The sequence below is a fragment of the Amblyraja radiata genome, chromosome 6 (genome assembly GCF_010909765.2).
Source record: "Amblyraja radiata isolate CabotCenter1 chromosome 6, sAmbRad1.1.pri, whole genome shotgun sequence".
In the NCBI taxonomy this organism is placed as follows: domain Eukaryota; kingdom Metazoa; phylum Chordata; class Chondrichthyes; order Rajiformes; family Rajidae; genus Amblyraja; species Amblyraja radiata.
In genome coordinates this window covers 14,823,579-14,848,435 of record NC_045961.1, presented here as the reverse complement: position 1 = coordinate 14,848,435, position 24,857 = coordinate 14,823,579, and the positions used below count along the sequence as shown (strand labels likewise).

The following is a 24,857-nucleotide window of genomic DNA, read 5'->3' as shown; positions in this document are numbered from 1 at the left end:
CTAGTTCTATTTTCCACACTGGGGACAATTGGCAGAAGGCAATTAACCTAGGCACCAACACGTCTTTGGAATATGGAACAGCCAGCACCCGTAGTCAGGATCAAACCAAGGTTTCTGCGCTGTAAGACTTTCTCTGCACCACTGTTATGGATATACACAATCTAATAACTGTAAGGTTGCAATTTATGTAAAAACGGATGCTTCTTTCAGGAGTGCTGCTCTATCACGGGTATGGTATAAAATGGTATAAAAAGAATGGCAGGAAGTGTACTCGACCGGGTCACAATGTCCCAATCCAAGGTCTCGCGAGACAGATCACTATCGGAGACAAGAAACAGAATTCAAGGACGTTAATTTAGGAAGGAGATGAGGATAAGTTTCTTTAGTCAGAGGGTGGTGAATCTGTGGAATTCTTTGCTACAGAAGGCTGTGGAGGTCAATGTCAGTGGATATTTCTAAGGCAGAGATAGATAGATTCTTGATTAGTGCGGGTGTCAGAGGTTATGGGGAGAAGGCAGGCGAATGTGGTTAGGAGGGAGAGATAGATCAGCCATGATTGAATGGCGGAGTGGGCTTGATGGGCCAAATGGCCCAACTCTACTCCTATCACTTATGACCTCATGACAAGGAATTGATGGTATCGATGAATGAACATTTGATAAAAGTAAACTTTGTTTTGCTGCAAAATGACTCGAATGAGACATTTTGAGGAAATGTATTACAACCAAACTTCCACCAACACCACACCTCCATGTTGATTGGGAGACACTAATGAAGGAGGGTGAGATGGTCATTCATCAATGGTCTGAGAGTACTACGAGTATTCGGAAGCTTGGCAGAGAAGCTTGGCAGAGAAGCTTGGCAGAGAAAAAATGGACGGTGGGAAAGAGCCTGGAACTGGGGATCGGATGCTAATATGTACCCTTTGCTAATATGTACCATTGATTAGGATTTTAAGCATTTGCACAGTTTTTGATCGCAATTGTTTTCATCTTTTTTATTTTGGTATATATAGTAAATATAGTAAGTTGCAAACCCTACATTGGTCAACCAGGTAGGAAGAGAGAAAAACAGGTCTTGATTGGTATCAGAAGGTATATGAAATGCCGTGATTTAATATGGCATAGTTGGACATGGTCAAGTGCCAAGAGAGGGAATCTGATGAAGAAAGTCTGAAAATCAGTTTTTCAGGAAATATATAATTTATTCAGCTTCTGTTTTTGGAAGTAACCTGCCAGCAATATTTATACAATAAAAACATGAATCCAGGCAATATTGCTTTTTTTGCTATTTTTAATATAAACTCATTTAGAACTAGGGTGGCATGGTGAAGCAGCTGTAGAGTTGCTGCCTTACAGTGCTTACAGTGTCAGAGACCCGGGTTCGATCCTGTCTATGGGTGCTGTCTGTGCGGAGTTTGTATGTTCTCCCTGTGACACTGTGGGGTTTTTTCCGAGAGCTAAGGTTTCCGTCCACATTCCAAAGACATACAGGTGTGTAGGTTAATTGGTTTGGTATATATTTAAAAATTGTCCCTAGTCTATGATAGTGTTAATGTGCGGGGATCGCTGGTCGGTGCGGACTCGGTGGGCTGAAGGGCCTGTTTCCACGCTGTATCTCTAAACTAAACTAAACTACTATTGTTGTTTGTTCAGGCTGTGCATGTAAAGAAGTCTTGTCTACTATGTAGGCAGGGAAGAACGTTTGGACCATTTCAATGAATACACTTCAGGGATTACATTCTGCAGAATGAGATTGAAACAAAATGAATTATGTAGTGAAAATCAAGATTAATTAGTTACTTAATTAATAGTAATGAAGACTCCCTGAATTTAATTAATTCAATGGTTTGTATAAAAATATAAACACGCACCTTTCATAACAATTAGGAGGTTTTGTGAAAGTGACGTTTTGTTCTTTTCAGCAGCTCCTGTTAAATTATATGTTACCTGTTGTGAAACAGAAGATTGCACACCATTTCATCAATTTCTCATAACTTAGACATCTACGCATTTTTATACTTACAACTATCTACATGTTTTATTGAGATGATGAAGATGACGAGACAATTCTCCCTAACAAGAGTAATTGCAAATATGACTGAAATGAATGAATTATCTGGACATGTTCAGTGAAGCCAGTGTAAACTATTCACATTGATTCATCATTAGCCTTCTATTTACGTAGCCCTTTTCTGCTTCAGAAGTATTTTAATATAATTATGATCGGAACCGCAGCTTAGGAAATGTTTAAGGAACATTAAGGTGCAGCTGTGCCAATTTAATGCAAGGGTAATGCCATTAAGTGGGAAAGGGTGCAAAAGAGGATGTTACCTGGGGTTGTGGGCTTGAGTAATAAGGAGAGGTTGAATAGGCTGGGACCATTTTCTTTGGAGCATAAGAGGCTGAGGGGTGACTTTATGAAGGTGCATAAAATCACGAGGTTTATGCTGTTTTTCACTCTATAGAGGATTCAAAAACTAGAGGACATAGGATTAAAGAGGAGAGGTAAGAGGGTTAAGATGGTCCTCGGACGACTTTTTCACTCAGTGGGTTGTCCGCATCTCGTTCATCTCATGTGCCTCCATGCATATAGGTTCTTCCTGATCTTAAGGGGCCCTTTTCTCTCTAGTTAGTATTTTTTACCTTAATATACGTATATTTTCTTTGGATTTCCTACTACCTTACCTACCAAGCTATCTCATGTCCGCTTTTTACACAGATTTCCAGTCTGAATAACATCCATCCACCACTGCCCTTTGCCCCTATTTACCAAACCGACTTTGAAACCAGTTTTCCATCGCGTATCGGATGCCTTGTGGCTTAACCTTCTGGCCAAGCTACTTTGCAGAATTATGTTAAATTCCTTACCAAAGTCCACACAGATCACACCTACTGTTCTGCCTTCATCAATCTTAATTAACCTTTATCAAAGCCACAAAAAACTCTAATCAGATTCATGAGACATCATCACTCCTGTATGAAACCGTGCTAATTATTTCTCATTACTCCCTGTCACAGAGTCATAGAGCCAAACAGTATGGAAGCAGGCCCTTCAGCCCGATTTGCCCACACCGACCAACTTGTCCCATGTGTTTGGCCTATATCCCTCTAAACCTGTCTTATCCATGTACCTTATGTAGGAAAGGACTGCTTGCATTCCATTCCTTTTTCTTTTTGACTAAATCGACAACCTCTTTGGTCATCTAAGGTTCCTTCCATTTGCCATCCTTGTCCCCTTCCTCAATGGAACATGTTGGTTCTGAACATTGATCAACTGGCCTTTAAACAACTCCCACAAGTCTGATCTGGTCTTACCCAATAACAATTGTTCCTTCAAACCCTCCCGAGCTCCTGCCTAATAACATTGTATAGTTTAGGAAGGACCTGCAGATGCTGGTTTAAACCGAAGATAGACACAAGAAGCTGGAGTAACTCAGCGGGCCAGGCAGCATCTCTGGAGAGAAGGAATGGGTGACGTCTCGGGTCTGAAGAAGGGTCTCGACCTGAAACATCACCCGTTCTTTCTCTCCAGAGATGCTGCCTGTCCCGTTGCATTAATAACATTGTACTTTGCCTTACTCCAATTTAGTACCTGCAAGATCCAGCATTCAGCCTATTGAAAACAATCTGAAAACTGACGGAGTCTCCCCAAAGTGCTCTTGCACCAAAACATCAATCACCTGGCCTGGCGCATTGACCAACACAAGCCTCTTTCTGCACCTCCCTTCCTTTTATTGGCTGTTGTGCTTCTTCCTGTGCCAATCAAATGTTTTAAATGTCCCTCTATTATTTGTGAAAAGTCTTCTTCCAATCACAATCAGCTCGTTCTCTCAACTCTTATGCCATTTTTTCAAGAATTCTCAGTTTTTCAAGATATAAATCCTCTCAAAATGGCTGATCACCAACTTCCTCCCCAAATTTTGAAGATGAAAAAAATCTCCCACAGTTCTGCATCTCTCCGTCCCTTTATTGGCTGCTCTGCCTCTCCCTCACCAACTCAAATGTCTGCTTCTTAAATGTCTCTCCTTACTTGGAAAAAAAAAATCCTCTTTCCAATCACATATATATATTCTTTCTCTCAATTCTCAGCTTTCTCTTCTTTTCTCGACCCCACTGCCGCATTTATGAAAGTGCCTGCGTAGAAAGGAACTGCAGATGCTGGCTTAAACTGACGATAGGCACAAAAAGCTGGAGTAACTCAGTGTGACAGGCAGCATAGGTGACGTTTCGGTTCGAGATCCTTCTTCAGACGAAAGTGCTTTCAATACGGTTGCTCACCTACACTCGCCTCGACTGCTGAAGGCGAAAACAGTCCCCTGCTACCACAACCCTATATCACACTTACTCTTTCACTGCACTTTCCCCTGCAGTTGCTGGAAATGCACCTTCTTCCCTTTCACCGCATCCGTTCCCCTCAAGCGGGAGTTAATTAAACCAGCAGACCAACACTTCAGCAGCAAATTTTTACATTAGTCCATGGATAATTTACTGGAGTAATGTCTATTAGTGCCATGCAAGAGAATCTTGAGGTTCTCTTGATATATAATTTGCTACTCTTCACTGGTGAAATACTGCCATCTGTCTTACCCAGACTAGATTATGCTGCACAAAATGATTCTGAGATTACATTGTACATGGAGACAATCTGGTAATTTATCTTGAATTTCATTAATAATACTAATGATTTCTACAAATCTAAAAACTGACCTTAATTACACATTTATGAACGTCTCTCATTTCTGTAAACTCACCCGCCCTGCATAATGCATGACTGTGAAGGCTAAAGCTTGATCTTTTGATGGGTTGGTTTCATTTCCACCCTTTGTGGATTTGTACACAGTGTTGGGCTGAGCTGACTCTAAATAGATTTGCAGACATTTTCTGAGGCTTTGTTCTGTTGATCGAAGAGTTTCACCTTCTTCATCAAGTATTGATAGTAAGCCACCAGGTTTCTGAAATAATAAAGCACTTCTTTGGATAAATTAACAATGTGACCAGAACAGATCTTAATGAGGAAATAGGTATTTCTATGAGATAAATGTGGGTTCAACTCTTCTGTCATAGAAGGGACCCTCACATGTGTCTCCCCTGAAAATTTCAGATTCGAATGTAGCTTGGTAATTATAGAAAGAACCAATGCTACATGTTTCCATGGAACACAGGCATTATGCTTTATATTTCCTCAGTTTAGTTTATTGTCATGTGTACTGAGGTACAGTGAAAAGCTTTTGTTGCATGCTATCCAGTCAGCAGAAAGACAATACATGATTACAATCGAGCCATTTGCAATGCAGAGATACATGATAAGGGAATAACGTTTAGTGCATTATAATGCCCCTGTCCCACTTAGGAAACCTGAACGGAAACCTCTGGAGATCTTGCGCCCCACCCAAGGTTTCTGTGAGGTTCCCGGAGGTTTCCGTGAGGTTCCCGGAGGTTTTGGTCACTCTCTCTAATGGTCGAAAGTGGTTTCCGTGTAGTCGAGGCTTCTTCTATGTTCCTGCGATTATTTCAACAAAACCAAAACCGGCCTCGGCTAAAACTAGGTTGCTGTTTGGTCGAAGCAGTGGAGTGGGGTTGCTATTTACTTACAGGCAGTCGAAGGCAATCTCCTTCGCTGACCGGCCATTTTGATTGACTCATTGGAGTTTTCAGCAAAGATCCTGTAGGATCTTTGGTTTTCAGAACCTAGAAGATCCGCTGGAAGGTAAAATGCCCGCTAACTTTATTAAACTTCTTAAAACTGTCTCCACTCCTTCTCCCCCCTTCTCTCTCCCCTTCTCTCCCCGTCTCCCCCTTCTCTCTCCCCTTTTCTCTCCCCTTCTCTCTCCCCTTCCCTGTCCTTCTCTCCCCTTCTTTCCCCTTCTCTCCCTCCCTCCCGCGCTCTCTAAAGGACTTACTGTGCTCTGTGGCAGCCGTTTACCTTCCTCTTCATCGCGCAGACAGCGCACTTCCACTGTCCCTGTCCTCCACCTTCGCGATGTTTGTGTGTGTGTGTGTGTGTGTGTGTGTGTGTGTGTGTGTGTGTGTGTGTGTGTGTGTGTGTGTGTGTGTGTGTGTGTGTGTGTGTGTGTGTGTGGTCGGTAGCAAAGATCCTGTAGGATCTTTGGTCAGTAGATGCAGCTCACGCTTCGGTCGAGGCTTTCCAGGCAAGTGACCGAAACCCCTGGCGACTCATGGAAACCTTGGGTGGGGCGCAAGGTCTCCAGAAGTTTCCGTTCAGGTTTCCTACGTGGGACAGGGGCATAAGGAATGATGATAAAGCACACACACCAAAATCCTATACTTCCAGCGGCGGAAGTCCGCAGGAACTGGAGGACAGAGATGTGTGGTGCGTCCGTCACCATTCCCGTTGGAAACCAGCACCACTGCGTCGCTAATGTTTTCAACGATGATGATGATTCTAGGTAAAGCCAGGAAAGCCCGATCAAGGATAGTCCGAGGGTCACAAAAAAAATACAGTAATAGTTCAGCACTGCTCTCTGGTTGTGGTATGATGATTCAGTTGCCTGACAACAGCTGGGAAGAAACTATTTTCCTATTTAATACTTTCCAATTTATAAATGAAATTGATTGCCCTCATTTGTGACATTTTCAGCAAATTACATTCAGAAAATTATTTTCGTAATTCAACAGGAAATTACTCAGACTTAAAATGTGAACCAAATCAGTTTTTCAATAGAACAATTATATCTGCAAAGAAGATAGACACGAAACGATGGAGTAACTCAACGGGACAGGCAGCATCTCTGGAGCGATGGAATGGATGACTTTTCAGCTCGAGTCCCTTCTTCAGAATGAGAGTCAGGGGAAAGGGAAATTAGAGATATAGAAAGGTATGGTGAGAAAATGAAATCAAAGCAGATGATAAGGCTTGTAAGAGCGAGGAGGAGAACTTCTTCAAAGTATGCATACCTTGAGGCGATAGACTCCCTCTCCCCGACTCTAAGTCTGAAGAAGGGTCAAGACCCGAAACGTCACCTATTGCTTCTCACCAGAGATGCTGCCTGTCCCGCTGAGTTATCCAGCATTTTGAGTCTATTTTTGGCATAAACCAGCATCAGCAGTTCCTTTCTACGCATTAAATCTGCAACTTTGAATATTAATACCTAATTGCAAGTTTTCAAAGTGTACCTGAAAAAAGAAGTCCAAGATTGCATTTTGGTTGTCCAGAAAGTTTGCCTGTTCCAGAGTGGTACCTTCTTGAATATTTTCCATTTGCTGCTGTTGAAAAAGTGTTTCATGTACGTACTGATGGATCTTCTCATTAGTTATGTTAATACAAAGCTGAGGAAGAGAAAAATGCCTTTCAGGTTTTGTGCACACTTCCAACAAGAATGAAAAATATAACATAACTCACTTTATAACTTTTTTCATTTTGAAACATACACTACATTGGATTCCTGGTAAGGACCTCTTCCTACTGAGAGTGGACATCGCCAATTAGGCCACATGTTGCTTTGATTTTTCTCATAATTACCTACCCGTGGTTTGAAATGTGGAGTAATCTAAGCAATGAGTGCCTGGCTATGAGCTGTAAAGCCCCTGTCCCACTTAGGTGTTTTTTTCAGCGACTACAGGTGACTAGGCTGTCACCACATGCTCGCGGGGTGACACCTATATGGTCGTGAGTTGTCTCCTCAAGTTGCCAAAAGAGTCGTAACATTTTTCTGGTTGCCACTGGATTTTGAAATGTTCAAAACTTTTAGGCGACTGTGGGATTGACATAGCTTGTCTTCTCCTGTCGTAGGTGCTGTGGTAGGTTGTCGCCAGGATGATGCAGGTTGTCACCAGTTGTTGTTGGTTGTCGCCGGATGCTGACTTCGGTGAATTCCATTGGCGACTACCTACATCAACCGGCGACAGGTACCGGCGACTGAATTGTCTTCAGTTGTCTTCAGTTGTCGCTGACAGGGTCATTGCTTGTCGTAGCTTGTCGCGGGCGGGTGGACGTAGGTTGACTTTGGTTGTCGTTGGTTGTCACCTGTGTGGTCATAGGTTGTCGTAGGTGTGGTCGTAGGTGGACGTCCGAATGGGTCGCCAGTTGTCGGTAGCTTGCCGTAGCTTGATGTAGACTAGGTGGTAGCTTGCCGTTGACATTGTCGTAGGGGAGGGGTTCAGTCGCCGCATTCTTGATGACCTGCTACGACTGTGACAGTTGCCGGCAGTCGCCGAAAAAATCGCCTAAGTGGGACAGACCCTTAAGCCACCACAATGATATATCACCACACAGTTAGCGATACGACTATTGATATCTCTAACTTCTAGTAACCCTTGCATTCCCTCTCTCTCCGCCCCTCCCCCACCCTAGTTCTCCGACTAGTTTCACTGTCCTCCTGATTAATGTTACTGATTGCATGCCTCCTTGTCCGCTTCCCCTCAGCTAACAATGAACCATCCTACATTTCCTTGTCATTGTCTGCTTTGATCTGTTGTTTTCACACCTTGCCTTTCCATATTCCTGGACTCCCTCTCCCCGACGCTCAGTCTGAAGAAGGTCTCAACCCCAAAACATCACCCATTCCTTCTCTCCAGAGATGCTGCCTGTTCCGCTGAGTTACTCCAGCATTTTGTGTCTATCTTTGGAGTAAACCAGCATCTGCGGTTTCTTCCAACACTATGATCAATTAAGTTCTATTGAGCTAATTACACATTCTCATAAATTATCATTTCTTTCTGTAGGAATGAACTGCAAATGCTGGTTTAAACTGAAAGTAGACACAAAAAACTGGAGTAACTCTGCCAGTCAGACAGCATCTCTGGATAAAAGGAATAGGTGACTTTTGGGTCAAGACCCTTCTGAAGAATGTCATCTATTCCTTCTCTCCAGAGATGCTGTCTGACCCGTTTGATTACTCCAGCTTTTTGTGTCTATCTTCAGTCTTTTCTTTCTGTTTGTTTTTATCTGTCAGTTTTACAAATGCCTAATTATCTTCACAAAGGAATCATTAATCATTTATTGTAACTGATCCAAGGCTTGCAGCACATCAGTGTTGATTCTTTGCTTATTTATCACGGTGGAGGGATCAATTTGGACAAATTACTTAAATATGTGCGATAATACTAGGAATATCAATATCCAAATCATTAACCAAAATCCATGTTGCTGTTCCTATTTAGACTTCCCACCTGTTCATAACCATTCTTCTGGAAATCTTCAAAGCCAAATGTGTCCAATATCCCAACGTTAAGAGTTGATTTGCTGTGAGCAGAAGAACACAGAAATGATACCATTTATGAAATCCAAAGTAAGCAACATCAGTGTTGGCACACACGTTGGCTTAAACTTCACATTTTACCCAGGATCAATTTTCTTGCAACAAATAAACAGGCAACTTTCCATAGATAGACACAAAATGCTGGAGTAACTCAGTGGGACAGACCATTATCTTGACCTGGAACATCACCCATTCCTTCTCTACAGAGATGCTGCCTGTCCTGCTGAGTAACTCCAACATTCTGTGTCTATCTTCAGTTTAAACCAGCATCTGCAGTTCATTCCTGCATACAGGGAAGTTCCCATGATATTTGTAGGTGAAATATGGAACGATCTTTAAATACCTAAAACAAATCACCTGTTGAAACAAGTCCTTATATCTTTGATGAGATAATGAGTAAAATATTTTACCATTAAAGCTTCAGATAACCCTTAATAAGTTAATATAAGAAGTTCACAAAATCTATGGTGGCACGGTGGCGCAGCGGTAGAATTGCTGCCATAGACAATTCGGCCCTTCGTGCCAGCACCGCCAATCACTGTGATCATGGCTGATCATCCACAATCAGTACCCCGTTCCTGCCTTCTCTCCATATCCTTTGACTCCGCTATCTTTAAGATCTCTATCTAACTCTCTCTTGAAAGGATCCAGTGAATTGGCCTCCACTGCCTTCTGAGGCAGAGAATTCCACAGATTTACAACTCTCTGGGTGAAAAAGTTTTTCCTCACCTCCGTACTAAATGGCTACCCTTTATTCTTAAACTATGGCCCCAGGTTCTGGACTCCCCCAACATCGGGAACATGTTTCCTGCCTCTAGTGTGTCCAATCCCTTAATAATCTTATATGTCTCAATAAGATATCCTCTCATCCTTCTAAATTCCAGCGTATACAAGCCCAGTCGCTCCATTCTTTCAACATATGACAGTCCCGCCATCCTGGGAATTAACCTCGTGAGCTTACGCTGCACTCCCTCAATAGCAAATTAATTTTGGTTAATGCGGGCAGTTTGATTTTAAGACTCAACACAACCAGAATATCAAAATGAAATTCTTCAGTTAATGAAAGAATATTTCTTCTTCCTTATCCTATCTCTAATGCCAATATCTCATTAATGACGTGAGTGAATGACTTATTCTGCAATCACATCAGTTCCTCGAGTTGCAATTGGTAGCGTGGACATATCCATCCCCAGATAGTTGCTCTCTTTCTCAGGTGCTACTTAGAAAACAAGGACATGATTTGCCAGCACAGTGGTGCAGTGGTAGAGATGCTGCCTTACAGCGCCAGAGAATCAGGTTCGATCCTGATGACGGGCGCTCCGCTTTCCTCCCACACTCCAAAGACGTAAAGGTTTGTAAGTTAATTGTCTTTGGTGAAATTGTAAATTTGTCCCCAGTGTGTAGGATGGTGCGAGTGTTTACAGGGTGATTGCTGGTCGGTGTGGACTTGGAGAGTTGAAGTGCCTGTTCCCACGCTGTATCTCTAAAGTCTAAAATCTAAGGATTTTGCCTTCAAAAATGTTAAGGGAGAAGCTCACAAAGAAAAGTGACTCAGAGGCAACTGACATACCTTGCCATATTATTGTGATTTTGGAGGTAGTAATTAATATGGTCCACCAAGAAGTGAAATAAACGACCATAAAGTGTCTTTGCCAGAAGGTCTCGGTAAAAATTTGCCACATCAACTGTGTGCCTCCTGAAAATCACATCTCCTTGAGTGGGGGGGAAAGAAAAATTGCAAAATTATTCAGTTCATTTTCAAACTTGTAAACAAAAACTAAATATCAATTCCAGTAGCAATTTACCTTTAGAATAGTGAATATCAGAGGTTAAAGCTGAATTGAACTCATCAGGTGACACTTGCAGAATACCAGCCACTGAAAAAAAATTTACTTTAGAATTAGTTTTTTTTGGGATCAGTTAAGACGGTTTCTAGAAAGGCAGTCAACTGTTATAAATATTATTAAAATATTTGCAAAACTGTTAGGCTTTTCCACCTAAGTAATAACAACATCAATTATTTTCACAGAGTGAATTTGTATTTTTTAAGAAACATAGAAACATAGAAAATAGATGCAGGAGTAGGCCATTTGGCCCTTTGAGCCAGCACCGCCATTCAATATGATCATGGCTGATCATCCAAAATCAGTACCCCGTTCCGGCTTTTCCCCCATATCTCTTGATTCCGTTAGCCCTAAGAGCTAAATCCAACTCTCTCTTGAAAACATGCAGTGAATTGACCTCCACTGCCTTCAGTGGCAGAGAATTCCACAGATTCACAACTCTCTGGGTGAAAAGGTTTTCCTCATCTCAGTCCTAAATAGCCTACCACTTATTCTTAAAATGTGACCCCTGGTTCTGGACTCCCCCAACATCATAAACATTTTTCCTGCATCTAGCCAGTCCAATTCTCCAAGAATTGTATATGTTTCTATAAGATCCCCTCTCATCCGTCTAAATTCCAGCAAATACAAGCCCAGTCTACCCATTCTTTCATCATATATCAGTCCTGCCATCCCAGGAATTAACCTGATGAACCTACGCTACACTCCCTCAATAGCAATAATGTCCTTCCTCAAATTAAGAGACCAAAATTGCGCACAATACTCCAGGTGCGGTCTCAGCAGGGCCCTATACAACCTCCTTGCTCCTAAAATCAAATCCTCTCGCAATGAAGGCCAACATGCTATTAGCTTTCTGCACTGCCTGCTGTACCTGCATGCTTACTTTTGAGGGACTGATGTACAAGCACACCCTGGTCTCGTTGCACTTCCTCTTCTCCGAATCTAACACCATTCAGATAACAATCTGCTTTCCTGTTCTTGCCACCAAAATTGATAACCTCACATTTATCCACATTATACTGCATCTGCCATGTTTCTGCCCACCCACCCAACCTATCCAAGTCACCCTGCAGCCTCATAGCATCCTCCTCGCAACTCACACTGCCACCCAGCTTTGTGTCATCCGCAAACTTTGAGATGTTACATTTAATTCCCTCGTCTAATTGTTAATATATATTGTAAACAACTGGGGTCCCAACGCCGAGCCTTGCGGCACCCCACTAGTCACTGCTGCCATTCTGAAAAGGACCCGTTGATTCCTATTCTTTGCTTCCTGTCTGCCAACCAATTCTCTATACCCTATCCTCAACAACATGTGCTCTAAGTTTGCACACTAATCTCTTGTGTGGGACCTTGTCAAAGACTTTTTGAAAGTTCAGATACACCACATCCACTGGTTCTCCCTTCTCCATTCTACTTGTTACATCCTCAAAAAATTCCAAAAGATTAATCAAGCATGATTTCCTCTTCATAAATCCATGCTGACTTTGACCGATCCTGTCACTGCTATCCAAATGTGCTGCTATAACATCTTTAATCATCGACTCCAGCATCTTCCCCACTACTGATGTAAAGGTAACTGGTCTATAATTCCCCGTTTTCTCACTCCCTCCTTTCTTAAAAAGTGGAATTACATTGGCTACCCTCCAGACCATAGGAACTGATCCAGAGTCGAGAGAACATTGGAAAATAATCACCAATGCATCCACAATTTCTAGGGCCACCTCCTTGAGTACTCTGAGAAACAGACCATCAGGACCTGGGGATTTATCTGCCTTCAGTCCCAACAGTTTACCTACCACCATTTCCGGACTAATGTGGATACCCTTCAGTTCCTCCCTCCCACTAGATCCTCGGTCCCCGAGGACTTCCGGGAGATTGATTGTGTCTTCCTTAGTGAAGACAGAACCAAAGTACTAGTTTAATAGTCAATTTATATTTGGTTCTTTGGTAAAGCTGATGTGATGCAGTTTTCCACATGAACAGACTGATGTAACTGTCAGCCGGGAGATATTGTAGATTGTGGATTGCAAAGTGAAAGAAAGTGAATGACTGAGATTCTCTTCCTCAAGAAGCTGTGGAAACTAGGTCATTTATGTCATTCATTGTTCTAAAGATCAGAGACTGAGGGTGGAATGGTGGACATATTCAAGCAGATAAACTTCTCCTAATGATGGGGCAGCACGGTGGCACAGCGGTAGAGTTGCTGCCTTACAGCGCTTGCAAAGGCGGAGACCTGGGGCTCGATCCTAACTACAGGTGCTGTCTGTATGGAGTTTGTACGTTCTCTCCGTTACCTGCGTGGGTTTTCTCTGAGATCTTCGGTTTCCTCCCACACCAAAGACGTACATGTTTGTAGGTTAATTGGCTTGGTATCATTGTAAATTGTCCCTAGTGTGTGTTGGATAGTGTTAGTATGGGGGGGATCACTGGTCGGTGTGGACTCGGTGGGCTGAAGGGCCTGTTTTGGCTCTGTATCTCTAAACTAAACTAAACTAAACTAAACTGTGACCGCTTAGGTTTTCTCTGAGTGTTCCAGTTTCCTCCCACGTTCCAAAGATGTGCAGGTTTGTTGTTTAATTGGCTTCTGTAAATTGTCCCCAGTGTGAACAAGTTAGCGCTGGTCAGCGTGGACTAGGAGGGCCAAAGGCGCCTGTTTTCACGCTCCATATCTAAACACAACTAAAAAACACGCGCCCCTTCCGCCTTGGCTTATTTGATCGCCGGTATGCCAAATATATTTACTTCCCTTCCCATCACCATGCTGATCTTCCTGTCCTGGGCCTCCTCCACTGTCAGAGTCAGATCCAATTGGAGGAACAGCACCTGATGTTTCAATAGAAAATAGACAATAGGTGCAGGAGTAGGCCATTGGCCCTTCGAGCAAGCACCACCATTCAATGTGATCATGGCTAATCATCCCCAATCAGTACCCCGTCCCTGCCTCCTCCCCATATCCCCTGACTGCTATTTTTAAGAGCCCTATCCAACTCTCTCTTGAAAGCATCCAGAGAACCTCCCTCCATCACCCTCTGAGGCAGAGAATTCCACACTCACCACTCTCTGTGAGAAAAAGTGTTTCCTCGTATCTGTTCTAAATGGCTTACTCCTTATTCTTAAACTGTGGCCCCTGGTTCTGGACTCCCCCAACATCGGGAACATGTTTCCTGCCTCTAGTGTGTCCAAGCCCTTAACAATCGTATGTGTTTCAATGGGATATCCTCTCATCCTAAACTCCAGAGTGTGCAAGCCCAGCTGCTCCATTCTCTCAGCATATGAAGTCCCGCCATCCCGGGAATTAACCTGGTAAACCTACGCTGCACTCCCTAAATAGCAAGAATGTCCTTCCTCAAATTAGGGTACCAAAACTGCACATAATACTCCAGGTGTGGTCTCACTAGGGCTCTGTACAACTCCAGAAGGACCTCTTTGCTCCTATATTCGATTCCTCTTGTTATAAAGGCCAACATGCCATTCGCTTTCTTCACTGCCTGCTGTGCCTGCATGATTACTTTCATAGACTGATGTACAAGGAACCCCAGATCCCGTTGTACTTCCCCTTTTCCCAACTTGACGCCATTTAGATAGTAATCTGCCTTCCTGTTTTTGCTACCAAAGTGGATAACCTCACATTTATCCGCATTAAACTTAATATGCCATGCATCTGCCCACTCCCCCAACCTGTCCAAGTCACGCTGCATTCTCATAGCATCCTCCTCACAGTTCACACTGCCACCCAGCTTTGTGTCATCGGCAAATTTGCTTATGTTACTTTGAATCCCTTCATCCAAATCAGTGATGTATATTGTAAATAGCTGCAGTCCCAGCACCGAGCCTTGCGGTACCCCACTAGTCACTGCCTGCCATTCTGAAAGAGAACCGTTAATCCCTTCTCTTTGTTTCCTGTCTGCCAACCACTTCTCTATCCATGTCAGCACTCTACCCCAAATACCATGTGCCCTAATTTTGCCCACTAATCTACTATGTGGGACCTTATCAAATGCTTTCTGAAAGTCCAGGTACACTACATCCACTGGCTCTCCCTTGTCCATTATCCTAGTTACATCTTCAAAAAATTCCAGAAGGTTAGTCAAGCATGATTTCCCCTTCGTAAATCCATACTGACTCGGACCGATCCTGTTACTGCTATCCAAATGTTCGGCTATCTCATCTTTTATAATTGACTCCAGCATCTTCCCCACCACCGATGTCAGGCTAACTGGTCTATAATTCCCTGTTTTCTCTCTCCCACCTTTCTTAAAAAGTGGGATAACATTAGCTGCCCTCCAATCCACAGGAACTGATCCTGAGTCTATAGAACATTGGAAAATTATCACCAATGCATCCACGATTTCTAGAGCCACTTCCTTAAGTACCCTGGGAATCAGACCATCAGGCCCTGGGGATTTATCAGCCTTCAGTGCCATCAGTCTATCCAACACCATTTCCTGCCTTATGTGGATTTCCTTCAGTTCCTCTGTCATCCCAGATCCTCTGGCCACTATTATATCAGGTAGATTGTTTGTGTCCTCCTTAGTGAAGACAGATCCAAAGTACCTGTTCAATTCATCTGCCATTTCCTTGTTCCCCATAGTAAATTCACCTTTTACGGTCTTCAAGGGTCCAACTTTGGTCTTAATTAATTTTTTCCTCTTCATTTGGACTTGGACAGTTCAGAACCCAGAGGTTTGACCATTGATTTCTCTAATTGCAAGTAACCCCTGCATTCCCTCAATCCTGCCCTCGGCCACCATTGATTTCCTACTAGTTCCACTGTTCACATCCTTGTTTCCTCTTGTATCACCTCTTCCCCCGTCAACAAAGGGCCATAATGTGCTCAACCCTGCCTTGGTCACCTTTTGCTGGCCCTGATTTGTTCTGGCCTTTTCCTACCTCCCGTTCCCCCACCCCTCTACTTTCAATCTGAAGAAGGGCTCCGACTCGAAACATCACCTGTTCCTTTTCTCTGGAAATGCTTCCTGACCTGCTGAGTTGCTCCAGCACTTTGTGTCAATTTTTGGTATAAACCAGCATCTGCAGTTCCTTCCTATAGCATCTTGTCCTGGGCCACATATGAAACACATGATGCAGTGGTATTTCTCGATGCACAACAGCCAAAGTTGGGCTTTATGGAGTTCAAAATTGTATATTTAGCCCGTTAGGCTGTGGGAACATATTATACTCTAATTTTAAAGGTATTGTGGCATTCAGCAAGTCATGCAGCAGGTCTAGTGACATTGCAGGGAAGAGTTGGTGTCAGGGGTTATGGGGAGAAGGCAGGCGAAAGGGGTTATGAGGGAAAGATAGATCAGCCATGATAGAATGGCGGAGTAGATGTAATGGGCTGAATGGCCTAATTCTGCACCTATCACATGACCTTATAAGACATGAAAGTTGAACTATTTGGTTTTATGTTCATGATGAATTTCATTCAATTGAATAAGTTAAACATTTTACTAAAAAGTTAGAGGTTAACCACTTTTTGGTGCATTAATCGAATGCTGTGTGTAGCATTAACACCTTGAAAGATCATAGAATGATACAGCACAGGATCAGGCCCATTGGCCTCCACTGATGCTGCCTAACCCTGCAGTGTTCTTCCAGCAATTTATTTTTAACCGCACGTCTCCTTTAAACATTCTCCCCTCTCTCCCCAACCCTCTAGTATTTAACATTTCCTTTCATGGAAAAAGACTTTGATTGTCCGCCCTATCTCTGCCTTTCATAGTTTAATATATTTCCATCAGGTTGTCCTTCAGCCTTTGATACTCCAGCGAAAACAATCCAAGTCAGTCCATTTAATCCATAAGAAAACAGTTGTAGAGGTTGGGGAAACCTACTGTATAGTCCAGGTCTGCTTCCCTTTCCCTCTGAAATATTGGTACACGATACTAGGTATTGTGTAGGAAGGAACTGCAGATACTGATTCACACCGAAGATACTGGAGAACTCAGCGAGACAGGCAGCACCTCTGGAGAGAAGGAATGGGCGATGTTTCGAGTCTGGACCATTCTTCAGACTGAGAGTCAGGGGAGAGGGAGTCTAGACCTATGGAAAGGTAAGGTGTGAAAACGCGATGTTCAAGGAAATGTAGAATGGTTCATTGTTAGCTAATGGGACGATGACAAGTTTAGTTTATTTTAGAGATACAGTGCGGAAACAGGCCTGTCGGCCCACCAAGTCCGAAGCGACCATCGATCCCCGCACAATTATCCTCCACACACCAGGGACAATTTACACTTATACCAGCCAATTAACCTACAAACTTGAACAGCTTTAGACAGGGAGGAAACCGAAGATCTCGGAGAAAAAGAACGCGGTCACGGGGAGAACGTACAAATTCAAAACAGACAGCACCCGTAGTCAGGATCGAAATCGGCTCTCTGGCGCTGTATTCGCTGTAAAGCAGCAACTGTACCGCTGCGCCACCGTGCTGACAAGGAAGCATACAATCAGTAAAATTAATCAGAAGGACAGTGAAACTAGTCGGCGAACATGGATGGGGGAGCGACAGAAAGAGTGGGAATTTGAAGTTAGAGAAGTCAACATTCATACCGCTGGGTTGTAAGCTGTCCAAGTGAAATATGAGGTGCTGTTTCTCATATGAGGTATTGTGCTGGCTCCAGCTGCTGGTTTATTTTGGATACTCTCCAAACGTTCTACAGACAGTAACTGTTTCAGACTGCAAGGATACTGACCTTGTTCTAATAATTGCACATCTGACACACATGCTGTTTCAGTATCTGTAAGAGTCAAAAACTGGATGTCCCCCAGTAGCAAGATTGCAGATAGAATCAGAAACAGGCTATCAATTTCCTAAATCAGAAAAGAAAACAAGGAGAAGCACATGGTTATTTGAACTGCATATATATTGATTTTCCTGTTCAAATTCAAAATAATAATTTACATTTTAATAATTTTGAGATTCAGAAATATCTTGCAGGTCTTGCTATAATCTAATGAATAAATTAAATTTCCATTAATTAGTTGATGAATACTTGTTTTCTTCATTGATTTGAATTTTTTCAAGCGACAGATTGATGATTTTGTTTTGTTGTTGGTATTTTTTGCTCCTGTGCCTTTGTTTTTTTTAATTTATTTGTCCCAATATTGATTACAATTTTAAAACATGTCAAGAGAAAATTAACTATTGATTAACGTTCATTGGCCTGATTTAAAATATAATAATTTCAAGCTGAAGACATCACTGGTAAGATCAACATTTATTGGTCATGTACAATTGACTGGCTAGAAAATTGGCTTCATGGAAGGAAGCAGAGGACATGGAGATGATGTTTCCACTATTGGGAGAATTAACGGACGTTCCTTTAGGAAGGAGATGAGGAGGAATGTCTTTAGTCAGAGGGTGGTGAATCTGTGGAATTCATTGCCACAGTAAGATGTAGAGGAAGTCAATGGATATTTTAAAGTCAGAGATAGATAAATTCTGAATTAGTATGGGTGCCAGGGGTTATGGGGAGAAGGCAGGAGAATGGGGTTAGTTGGGAGAGATAGATCAGCCATGATTGAATTGAAGAGTAAAGTTGATGGGCAGAATGGCCAAATTCTGCTCGTATCACTTATGGCCTTATGACATGACCTTATGATGGTGGAAGATTGCTTTTCGGATTGGAGGCTTGTGACTTGTGTTGTGCTTCGGGGTTCAGTGCTGGGTTTTGGTAGCTGTGTTTTGTTATCATGTCTCCTGAGGGACCTCAGTTCAATGTGAGTTTGGCAAGTTGTTCTACTTGTAATCTTGATAGTGTTACTCAACCAGCCACCGTAGTTTGTGCAGTCCCTGATGAAATCCTACAGCTGGAGTCGGATCTTCTAAATAAATGGGTAATGGGGGGAGTGATTAAGTTAGGATGTATTGATAAGATTGTTTATTGGCTTGCATGGACTTTGAAATGATTGCCTCTAATTTTCCTCCTCTTTCTCTGCTGCCTGTTCTATGTGTAAATATTGTTTTACACATTTGGAAAGGACTACTCCTCTATGAGCACAAAGTTGTGCATCATGACAACCTATTCAAGAAAGTGAAATCGAACAAGAATGATAGTATATATTTGTTGATCCTTTTGCTAACTAATAGATGGAAGTAACAATTGTTTGGCACTCAACTGCATTCAGGGACACAAGGGAAAGGGTCATACTTCCAGCAGAGTTACTTCGGCCTATATCCCACCCAGTATCAGCCATGATCCAGGAATTGCAGAAGTGGATGGGTAAAGATGGGAGATGAGGTAGTGAATTGTTCTGGGCAGTTTGATAAACCAAAGTCTCTAGCCACAATCAAAAAGTCAAGAGTGTTTTATTGTCATGTGTCTCAGAGAACAATTAAATTCTTACTTGCTGCAGCACAACAGAATTTGTAATCATAATAAATGAAATAACAAAAACTCAGAAAAAAAAGAACAAACAATAACAGTGCAATAATAATAATTATAGTGTTGTAGTGTTTAATAGCCTGATGGCTGTAGGGAAGAGGCTCTTCCCGAGCCTGGACGTTACAGTTCTCAGGCTCCTGTACCTTCTTCCCGATGGCAGTGGTGAGATGAATGTGTGGCCATGATGGTGTGGGTCTTTCATGATGTTGGCTGCCTTTTTGAGGCAGCGACTATGATACATTCCTTCGATGGTGGGGAGGTCCGAGCCGGTGATGAACTGGGCAGTGTTTACAACTTTTTGCAGTCTTTTCCGCTCCTGGACGTTCAAGTTACTGAACCAGGGAATAAGAGACCCAGGCCAAGCCAGATCCAAAGCATTTTTTGACACCAAGAGCAGCATATCAGGTCTCGCTGGGCTACAAAAAAATCTTCGATAAGATGTTTAAATGTCCTGCAAGTAAGAATGTCATTGTTCTATCTGGGACATATGACAATAAAACACTCTTGAGTCTTGTTGGACCATTTGGTTCCACATTCTGGTTATTGTTGGGCTAGCCTCCATGAGATGGTTGTCAATACCTAACCAGAGCTTCAACATTGCTGATCAAACACTGATGAAATCACTGAACCCACTCAGCCATCTAAAGAAGGACTCTGCTTACTTCCAATGAGCATCCCAATAACCATGGGCAGTGTAAGATCCAACAAGGTGGGGAGGCAATAGAATCAGAATTCATGCCAGGAATTATAATTCAAAAGTTCGTGATTCCAGTCGTAATTCTGATCTGGCCAGTGCTGGGTTGCCATTATGGATTCTTCAGCAGCATGGCAATTCCTCCATATCCCAGTGCTGACGTAGACTGCAACAGGCTTGAATGAAATGGAAGATCACCTGTATTTAACTCTTCCTGGACTTGCCGTGGGGTTGCATAGGTCATATGGACAACTGAATACCAGTGTTCCCCTTCAGACGTGCAGGCAGACACACACCAGATCACTTTTAGCTGGTACACTGGTGTGTATCTGCCCCTTCCTAATTCAATCCCACAAAGATAAGGTATTGACAATAACAGGAGAGTTAGAGTGGATGCCAAACTTTCCCAAGCATTCGGTGCTTTGAATTGATTAGGAAAGTAGGTGGAATCAAAATGGGAAAATATTTTGAAAATCCTTCACAGAATTGCCATGATGTTATGGATTACATCATGTTGGAAGAAAATATAATGATCATTTAGAACATGATAACATCTTACCAGATTGCTGAAACCCAGAGTGCGCAAGGCTTGCTTCACAGCAAAAAACTTGTCTGTGTTTATTGCTACCTCGGATGCTGTTGGTTCTTGTCCATCTTGGTTCATGTATCTGTGATGAATAAAACAGCAAACTAGGCTGAGTCAATAACCTGGTGAAAATTGGCCTTATGCATTTGTGTAGGAAGGAACTGCAGATGCTGGTTTACACCGAAGACAGACACAAAATGCTGGAGTAACTCAGTGGGACAGGCAGCATCTCTGGGGAGAGGGAATGGGCGACGGTTCAGGTCGAGACCCTTCTTCAGACTGATAATCAAAAGAGAGGGAGACATAGAAGTATGGAAGGGTAAGGTGTAAAAATAAGACATCAAAGGGGATCAAGGAAAATGTATAGATCATTATTAGCTTGGGGAAGTTGACAATGAAGCATAGAGAGAAATAATGTAATCAGGAAGATTGTCAGACTACATTTTATCTGTTTGCTTTATGGTTACCTTCTCCCAGATAACAATAATCTATTCTACATTTACCTTGATCTCCATCTCCTTTGTCCTGTTTTCACACCGTACACGTCCTTATCTATGTATCTCCCTCTCCCCTGACATCAGTCTGAAGAAGGGCCTCAACTCAAAACATCACCCATTCCTCTCCAGTGATGCTGCCTGTCCCGCTGAGTTACTCCAGCATTTTGTGTCTATTTTCAATTGAGCCATTTATAGTATTAGATGCATGATAAGGGAATAACGTTTAGTGCAAGGTAAAGCTAGCGGCATGGTGCGACCTTACAGCGCCAAAGACCCGGGTTCGATCCTGACTATGGACGCTGTCTGTATGGAGTTTGGGTTTTATGTGGGAGCTCCGGTTTCCTCCCACACGCCAAAGACTTACAGGTTTTGTAGGTTAATTGGCTTGGTAGTGTTAGTGTATGGGAATTGCTGGTTGGCATGGACTCGGTGGGCCGAAGGGCCTGTTTCCACGCTGTATCTCTAAACTATACAAGTTACTGTGGCTGCTATATTGAGTCTATGAAAGTACACGTGAGAAGATTATTAATTCTGTACAGAGAGGATAAAATATTCCACATACCTGTGTGCAAAAGGATTGCTGAGGTACGAAGCACACTTTCCCTCAGTTGACAGGCCATCAGTCATCTGGTAGAAAATATTAAAATTGCACTGGTTTGGTGGTCGGGAGACAAGACGAGACTTCTCTAAGCAGTAGGCGTGGACTCTAGCTGCAAGAAGAATTATTAGTTAATTTCTCAAGATTACATCTTTCAAAAGATGATCATGTCATTAGATGAAAGTCCACAACAAGAATATAAACATCATGCTTATTTTGTAACTTTCATATTTGTTTGCTTCATTGAGATCTATAGAAATGACACAAAAAGATCTCTCTGATTGAAAAAAAAGGACTAATTCCGCTGTCTCAATGACATAAGGTCATGAGGTCATGTGATAGGAGCAGAATTAGGCCACTCGACCATCATGTCTACTCCGCCATTCAATCATGGCTGATCTATCTTCCCCCACCCCCCCCCCCCCACAACCCCATTCTCCACCCTTCTCCCCACAACCTCTGACACCTGTACTAATCACAAATCTATCTATCTCTGCCATAAAAATATCCATTGACTTGGCCTTCACAGCCTTCTGAGGCAATGAATTCCACAGATCCACCACCCTCTGACTAAAGAAATTCCTCCTTCCTAAAGGAATGTCCTTTAATTCTGAGGCTGTGACCTGTAGTCCTAGACCTTCCCACTAATAGAAACATCGTCTCCACATCTACTCTATCCAAGCCTTTCACTATTTACATGACTACTGTTTAGGAACATGATACATGAAGGGAATCAATCTACACATTTGTTTTCAAGGATGGAAAATTACAATTTGCCACATTGGAACCCTGTGATTGCTGAAGCTCCAGGGATAATCTAATACATTTAATTTGCCTTCTGAGCTCATATTGAAATCTGGTATATCTACATTCATCAAGGACATTTAAACTTAACTGGGACAGCCCTTTTTAATGGCATAATGCATCTTGGGAGAAAGGTTCAGTGCATTAATATTAAGGCGAAGGAAGTGTGGATCGCATCTGTCCAGGAATTCGCATGAAACAGGAAATGCATGTAGCGATGGCTTTAGTGCAGTGGGACAGAGATTGTCCCTTCATTTCAAATTCACTTCTAATTAAGGCCCGAGGCCTCAGATTTCCAGGCTTGGAAATGTCCTCTTGGCACTTTATTCGCACAACAGTCTTGGGAGTTTATTGTAGTTGTTGGGTCTGTACTCGCTGGAGTTTAGAAGAATCAGGGGCAATCTCATTGAAACTTATCGAACAGTGAAGAGAGTGGATGTGGAGAGGATGTTTCCACTAGTGGGAGAATCTATGACTAGAGGTTCTAGGCTCAGAATTAAAGGACGTTCTTTTAGGAAGGAGATAAGAAGTAATTTCTTTAGTCAGAGGGTGGTGAATCTGTGAAATTGTTTGCCACAGAAGGCTGTGGAGGCCGTCAATGGATATATCTTTAAGGCAGAGATAGATAGATTATTGATTAGTACGGGTATCAAGGGTAATGGGGAGAAGGCTGGAGAATGAGGTAAGGAGGGAGAGATAGATCTAAAATGGCCTAATTCTGCTTCTATCACTTATTTTATTTTCAGTTTTGTTTATTCCTGGAACCAACGAACTTGCATTCTCTTGATGTGACTCACCACTACGGTGTGATTCCTAAACAGTAGTCAATTTTGTATCAACATCATTCCTGATGAGTCATCATCATGCAGTACTTGAGTAAGTCATCAGAATTATGTGAACATTTCTGATATGATTTTTGGAACAAACTAAGTAACTTTCCAAACAATTATTTTGGATTACAGGAAAAATGTTCTCAATGTTGGGCGAGTCCAGAACCAGGGGTCATAGTCTTAGAATAAAGGGGAAGCCATTTAAGACTAAGGTGACAAAAAACTTTTTCACCCAGAGAGTTGTGAATTTGTGGAATTCCCTGCCACAGAGGGCAGTAGAGGCCAAGTCACTGGATGGATTTAAGAGAGAGTTAGACAGAGCTCTAGGGGCTAGTGCAATCAAGGGATAAGGGGAGAAGGCAGGCACGTGTTATTGATTGGGGATGACCACAATGAATGGCGGTGCTGGTTCTGCACCTATTTTCTATGTTTTTATGTTTCTATTAATGCACTGAGGTTCTGTGGTGAAGTTTTGGCAACTGAATCATCCTACCACAACCAGAGAGAGGTGCTGAACTACTATCTCCCTCATCGATGACCCTCAGACTGTCCTTGATCAGACTTTGCTGGCTTTACCTTGCACTAAACATTATTCCCTTATCATGTAAATGGCTCAACTGTGTTCATGTATTGTCTTTCTGCTGACTGGACAGTACGCAACAAAAGCTTTTCACTGCACCTCAGTACATGTGAATATAACTAAACCAAACTATACTTGCTCTCTGATATGATGACTTCCTCTCTCAATCTGCCAGCATTGCTTTTCCTTTCGTCCAAACATTGCCTTCATGTTGCATTGCTGCCTCTCCATTCTCTGCTCCCGATGAAGCCATTCCAATCTCAATCACACCTGTAGGACACAAATAATCTACAGCTCTGGCTGAGTTAAACCAGTGGTGGAGTGAGAACTGCACAGGACTAAAAGAGACAGTTGAAGATTCACCGTAAAGCTGGAGTAAAGAAGGGTCGCACCCTGGCCAACACCCTCTTCTCCCATCAGTCAAAAGGTACAGAAGTGTGATAATGAACACCTCCAGATTCAGGGACAGTTTCTTCCTAGCTGTTATCAGGCAACTGAATCATCCTACCACAACCAGAGAGCAGTGCTGAACTACTGTCTATCTCCTTGGTTACCATAGAACGATCCTAGATCGGACTTTGCTGGTTTTACCTTGCACTAAACATTATTCCTTTACCATGTATCTATACACTGTAAATGGCTCGATTGTAACCATGTGTTGTCTTTCCGCTGACTGGCTAGTGTGCAACAAAAGCTTTTCACTGTACCTTGGTACACGTGGCAGTAAACTAAACTGAACCAATCTTGAAACTTGGCTTCTTTTAACATACACACAATTCACTTCCCTCCATTTCTTGTCGTCTCTGTCGTGAAT

General features: G+C 42.6%; 1 protein-coding gene across 1 annotated transcript in view; it reads right to left on the bottom strand.

Moving 5' to 3' along the window:
* myo16 (myosin XVI) overlaps positions 1-24,857 on the bottom strand; it is a 245,770-nt gene that overhangs the window by 68,187 nt on the left and 152,726 nt on the right. The window contains exons 15-23 of the mRNA XM_033022212.1: positions 21,794-21,941; positions 20,708-20,816; positions 17,763-17,880; positions 11,026-11,097; positions 10,791-10,932; positions 9,132-9,204; positions 7,137-7,289; positions 4,754-4,954; positions 1,874-1,949 (exon numbers count right to left, since the gene is read on the bottom strand). Of these exons, the coding sequence (XP_032878103.1) occupies positions 1,874-1,949; positions 4,754-4,954; positions 7,137-7,289; positions 9,132-9,204; positions 10,791-10,932; positions 11,026-11,097; positions 17,763-17,880; positions 20,708-20,816; positions 21,794-21,941 (1,092 nt within the window). The remainder of the gene's footprint in view (positions 1-1,873; positions 1,950-4,753; positions 4,955-7,136; positions 7,290-9,131; positions 9,205-10,790; positions 10,933-11,025; positions 11,098-17,762; positions 17,881-20,707; positions 20,817-21,793; positions 21,942-24,857) is intronic.